The sequence below is a fragment of the Amphimedon queenslandica genome, unplaced genomic scaffold, assembly GCF_000090795.2.
Source record: "Amphimedon queenslandica unplaced genomic scaffold, v1.1 AMPQUscaffold_13008, whole genome shotgun sequence".
NCBI lineage: Eukaryota > Metazoa > Porifera > Demospongiae > Haplosclerida > Niphatidae > Amphimedon > Amphimedon queenslandica.
This window is the reverse complement of record NW_003546756.1, coordinates 50,137-55,138: the sequence shown is the minus strand read 5'-3', so window position 1 is coordinate 55,138 and position 5,002 is coordinate 50,137. Positions and strand designations below refer to the sequence as shown.

Below are 5,002 nucleotides of genomic sequence, written 5' to 3'. Positions count from 1 at the left end.
AGAGCACTAGAGATTTGCATGTACCTGTTGCTACGGTAAGCTCAACGCTACACATACATGTACATAAACAATGGGTATGACATACACTAGGATCAAGAGACTCCTACAGATTTACCTGTTGCTATGGTAAGCTCAACGCTACACATACATGTACATAAACAATGGGTATGACATACACTAGGATCAAGAGACTCCTACAGATTTACCTGTTGCTACGGTAAGCTCAACGCTACACATACATGTACATAAACAATGGGTATGACATACACTAGGATCAAGAGACTCCTACAGATTTACCTGTTGCTACGGTAAGCTCAACGCTACACATACATGTACATAAACAATGGGTATGACATACACTAGGATCAAGAGACTCCTACAGATTTACCTGTTGCTACGGTAAGCTCAACGCTACACATACATGTACATAAACAATGGGTATGACATACACTAGGATCAAGAGACTCCTACAGATTTACCTGTTGCTACGGTAAGCTCAACGCTACACATACATGTACATAAACAATGGGTATGACATACACTAGGATCAAGAGACTCCTACAGATTTACCTGTTGCTACGGTAAGCTCAACGCTACACATATATGTACATAACTTTAATATACATGTACATAGATGTACATGCATGTGCAGCAGATAGATTTTACTGGTATGATTCACAAAATTTACATTAAAAAATTCAAAGGTTTTATATGATTGTCCTATTGTTTTGTACAACATAGAAGCTGACAAATGCTCATCTATACATGTACATTCCAAATTTCCAATGCATCATTCCCTCACTGCAGGTGGCTAGTGAAGAAAGGGAAGAGCAAGAAAGCAGATAAGACCCTCCACAGGTTACGTAAGGACTACACTGAGGAAGAGATAAAGGAAGAACTGAACGACATTGAGTTTACTGTACTGAACTCAAACGATTCTTTAATGGACGTATTTGCTGAAGTATTTAGATGGAGGATACTAAAAAGGTACAGTAGATTTGATTATAATAATTATTCTGACCAACCATCAGGGCTCTCCTTAAAACTGTAAACCCTGAATGAATAGGAGCATAACAAGTATAATTATAATTGTATATAGTTCAAGCCTTTGGATTAGTCTGCATACTCAATATGGGTGAGGTTACCCTTCTTAATCCTGCCAACCATGCAATTAACATCAATAATCATAATGTGAACATGATGTTCTAGTCAACTAGTATGGTTTATAAAATTTAAGAAGAATAATATAAGAACAATATTAGTGTCACTCTCAGACCAGTGAGACCACTTTTAGGCAGAACCTTGGATTACATTATGAATTACTTTACATTATCATATAATTAAATTCATTATAGTGTAAACTGTAAAGGAATTCATAATGTTATCCAAGGTTCTGCCTAAAAGTGGTCTCACTGGTCTGAGAATGAGACTAATATTGTTTTTTTAATGTGTACAAAACATCTCTGTCTATTATTCATGATTATTTCAAAACATTTATCATCATAGTCAGCACTCATACACATTGTCGTTGTAGCTCAAGAATTTCTCCACAAGCACTCAATGACTAATCTACAGTGTTTACTTTCTGTCTAGCAAATGTTTATTTTACCAAAATGTGTACTTGTGTTTGGATGTGTGTCTTCAGCATATTGTACTGTACATGTGCATGTAATATATCATTCTGCTTCTTCTTTTAGTGTTTTCATTTATTAATAGGATACTGTTGGGAGTTATACTGCAAAAGTTTCAGCAATTGACTGAAATGAATGTCATCATGTAAGTGAGAGTATAATTGTAGAGAGAAAGTGGAAGAGAGATAGAGAGGAATTCATATTAACTAATCCATGAATAATCTATGAATATTGTTAGTTCATTGTCTTAACATAATTATGACTAATCATGCACTTAATGTCACTCATGCTCTGATCTAGTCTCGCGTAGCCAGCCCCTCCCTCAATGGGAGGGTCTGGTTGAATGAGTGTACATCATTCGTTCTCCGTGATTAATTAAATAAGTCCGTATTATGTTTGTTCACCACCGCATACTTTATGCAACACGTGGTTAAATATCTGCTATGATCTGCTATCTGTTGTTGGCGAGGCTGTTGGAGAGAGCAGGCTACAATTTTTGTCTGGATGGCTAAACAGCTTCTCTTCTGCTTCTTTTCTTTGCGTTAGTGCCAGAGTTTTTAGCTTGAGTAAGAGCATTTGATGTACCACGAGGATTAAGGTAACGCCTACTACAACCACATCCGGTTCACCCTGTTTTGGGGTGAAGTAGAACGAACGATCTACACTCATTCGACCAGACCCTCCCGTTGAGGGAGGGGCTGGCTACGCGAGACTAGCTCTGATCATGTTTAGTACATTACATGTGTCATTGTTTCTAAAAATAGCACATTTCCACTCTCCTGCTTAATATAACAGAATAAAGGATAAGAATGCAGTTAACATTGTCTTCCTCAGCAGAAATAAACTGTAAACAAATATTTGACCGAAATAGTAATTAAGACAAATAATTACCTGATCAACATGCTCAAGCAAAAATAATTGCAACTGATCAAAGTCAAGGAAAGAATGTGCCACTAGCTATTGAGAGAAAGGGAGGGAGGGAAGGAAGAGACATAAAGGTGAAAGAGAGAAGTTATAATGAAATCACTGACCAGCTCAGTAAGTTGATCAGGATAATATAATCTGCTCCTGATACTCAGTGATTTAACAGGAGGGAGCCATGACCTACTGCATAGGCAGACATACATACCATGTACTATACACTTTCATGGTCAAACAGTCACACACATGCACGCAGAGTCACAAATCTTTCTATCTGTTGTCTGTCTGTCTGTCTCACTCACACTGCGACTATTGCTTTCTTTCTCTCTCCAGCCTTCCACAGTATCTGAGCAAGGGATTTAGAGAGGGGCTCCTTCCGCTCCTTTCGATTAATAAAAGGTCTAAAAAGAAGGGAAGACAAGCTTATATACCCGAAAGGAAGGATATGACATTACATTGCATCAGTAGATCTACCGGCACCATTTGTTCCATCAGCAAATAACATATTCTTTATGATGTATGACTGGACACAAGCTAACACTCCACAAGGGCCACCCAAGGAGAGAGAAGGTGAGGGAAAGAAGGGGACAGGGAGAGAGAGAATGAGGCATAGAAGGATCGTGAAAAGGCAAAAAGAGATTTTAAATTTATCTGTTATAATGAAATACAAACCTTGTGCTGTACAAGCCCATAACTGAGTGATGGTATTTCTTTAGTAATACAAATCCTTGATTCCTCCATTCACTGTTAAATGAGTGAGTGGTTGCTAAACCAAAAAACAACCTCCCTCAATTGCTAAAAATAAAAAATAGCATAAAATGGGTGCATGTACAATGTACCTGAACAATTATACATTAAGTATTATGTTAATAGGTTTACTATACACATGCACGCATGTATGTTAATGTAAACAATCACACATGTCATGTACATGTACAGGTAGAAAATTACCAATGAAGACTGATGAATTGCTGGTTCTCTATCTCCTCACCACTTCCTTGGTAGACAAGATCCAGTTTATTACTCTTGCTCTGCAGGCTAACTTGAGCAAGTGAGCTGTAATGATACACGCCCAGTCTCATATTAACATGAGCCCACCCACACACAATGACTTCTGTTTGTGCCTTCAAAAGTCACTGGTAGAAAAGAAAAGGCAGTCTTTTAGACCCACGCATTTGGGTAGGTCACTCTGTTCTTGTTGTGTTTTTGGTATGTTTTGCAGTTTTTGGTAAATTTATGTTGGATATGACATTGGGTTTCATTTATGTACTTGTGGGAGCGAGCATCTTATTCTAGTTTTTATTGTCCCTCAATTTGTTCATACTGTCATGTGATTAGGGTCATTAATAGAGTCAAGGATATGGATGGATTCCGCCGTACAATGAACCTGTCATTGGTAAAGGATGAACAGAGCAATGGGTCACTTAACTGTGGGGGTACAGACACCAACGAGAATGCACTACTGGTTAGTCTAATGGAGAGAGAGAGAGTTCAGATTTGAAGAATGCTACGTGTGTTGGAGGCAGTTTTGGAGTAAGTAGAATTTTGCATATTTACCAAATTGAGCTATATTTGTTAAAATAAAGTCTGTGATTTCGGCAGCAAATTAACAACTATAAAATCCAGAATCTCCAAAATTGCCTGCTACATTATACGTGATGGTAAATTTTGGTAGTATATCATTATCTATACACTTCCATCTTCTCTTCTCCTTCCCTTTCTCTTATTTTCTCCATTCTCATACCTTTTACCCATCTTTCCCTCACTCTCTCTCCCCCTCTCCTCTCTATTCTTATACAGGGCCTAGTAGTGTCCTTATTTTCCATTGGTTGTTTCATTGGTGCTTTAGTCTCAGGAGGTACACTACAGATCATGTGATAATCATGTGACATGTGCGTCATTATTTTGTAGCATTGTCTGATCCAATTGGTCGGAAGCTATCAATCATTGTGGGAGGAGTAGTCTTTTTTATTGGTGGTGCCTTGCAAGCATCCTCTTTTAATTTATGGTAATACTATTTTCATTGTAGTATCGAAATTGTATTGATTAGATGTATTATGCATGTACATGTACATGTAAAATTAAGACCTTTTTCTTTATTGTACATGGATGCCTCTTTTATCTTTGTTTATTTTCTCCTCCTTGTCTCTCCAGGATGGTATTGGTTGGTCGAATGGTTGCTGGAATTGGTGTAGGGTAAGTCTTCACATTACATGTGTGCAATGTGCATGTACATGTAATATGATATCAATGTATTTAGAAACCTTTTTCTCCTTATATGTACATGTAGTATATTGAGTATGATTGTTCCTGTATATAATGCTGAGCTGGCACCAAAGACTTTAAGAGGAAGGCTAGTCTCATTGAACCAGCTCTTCATCACAGCTGGCATAATGGTAATAATAATAAATTAATAATCAAGAGTACATATAATGATAATGATACCTACA

General features: G+C 37.4%; 1 protein-coding gene across 1 annotated transcript in view; it reads left to right on the top strand.

The window, feature by feature from the left end:
- The first annotated feature begins 745 nt into the window (after positions 1 to 745).
- LOC109585797 (sugar transporter ERD6-like 4) overlaps positions 746 to 5,002 on the top strand; it is a 7,948-nt gene continuing 3,691 nt past the window's right edge. The window contains exons 1-9 of the mRNA XM_020001929.1: positions 746 to 987; positions 1,717 to 1,776; positions 2,886 to 3,122; positions 3,492 to 3,603; positions 3,891 to 4,017; positions 4,353 to 4,410; positions 4,464 to 4,560; positions 4,707 to 4,748; positions 4,843 to 4,948. Coding sequence (XP_019857488.1) covers positions 3,065 to 3,122; positions 3,492 to 3,603; positions 3,891 to 4,017; positions 4,353 to 4,410; positions 4,464 to 4,560; positions 4,707 to 4,748; positions 4,843 to 4,948 — 600 coding nt within the window. The 5' untranslated portion in view covers positions 746 to 987; positions 1,717 to 1,776; positions 2,886 to 3,064. The remainder of the gene's footprint in view (positions 988 to 1,716; positions 1,777 to 2,885; positions 3,123 to 3,491; positions 3,604 to 3,890; positions 4,018 to 4,352; positions 4,411 to 4,463; positions 4,561 to 4,706; positions 4,749 to 4,842; positions 4,949 to 5,002) is intronic.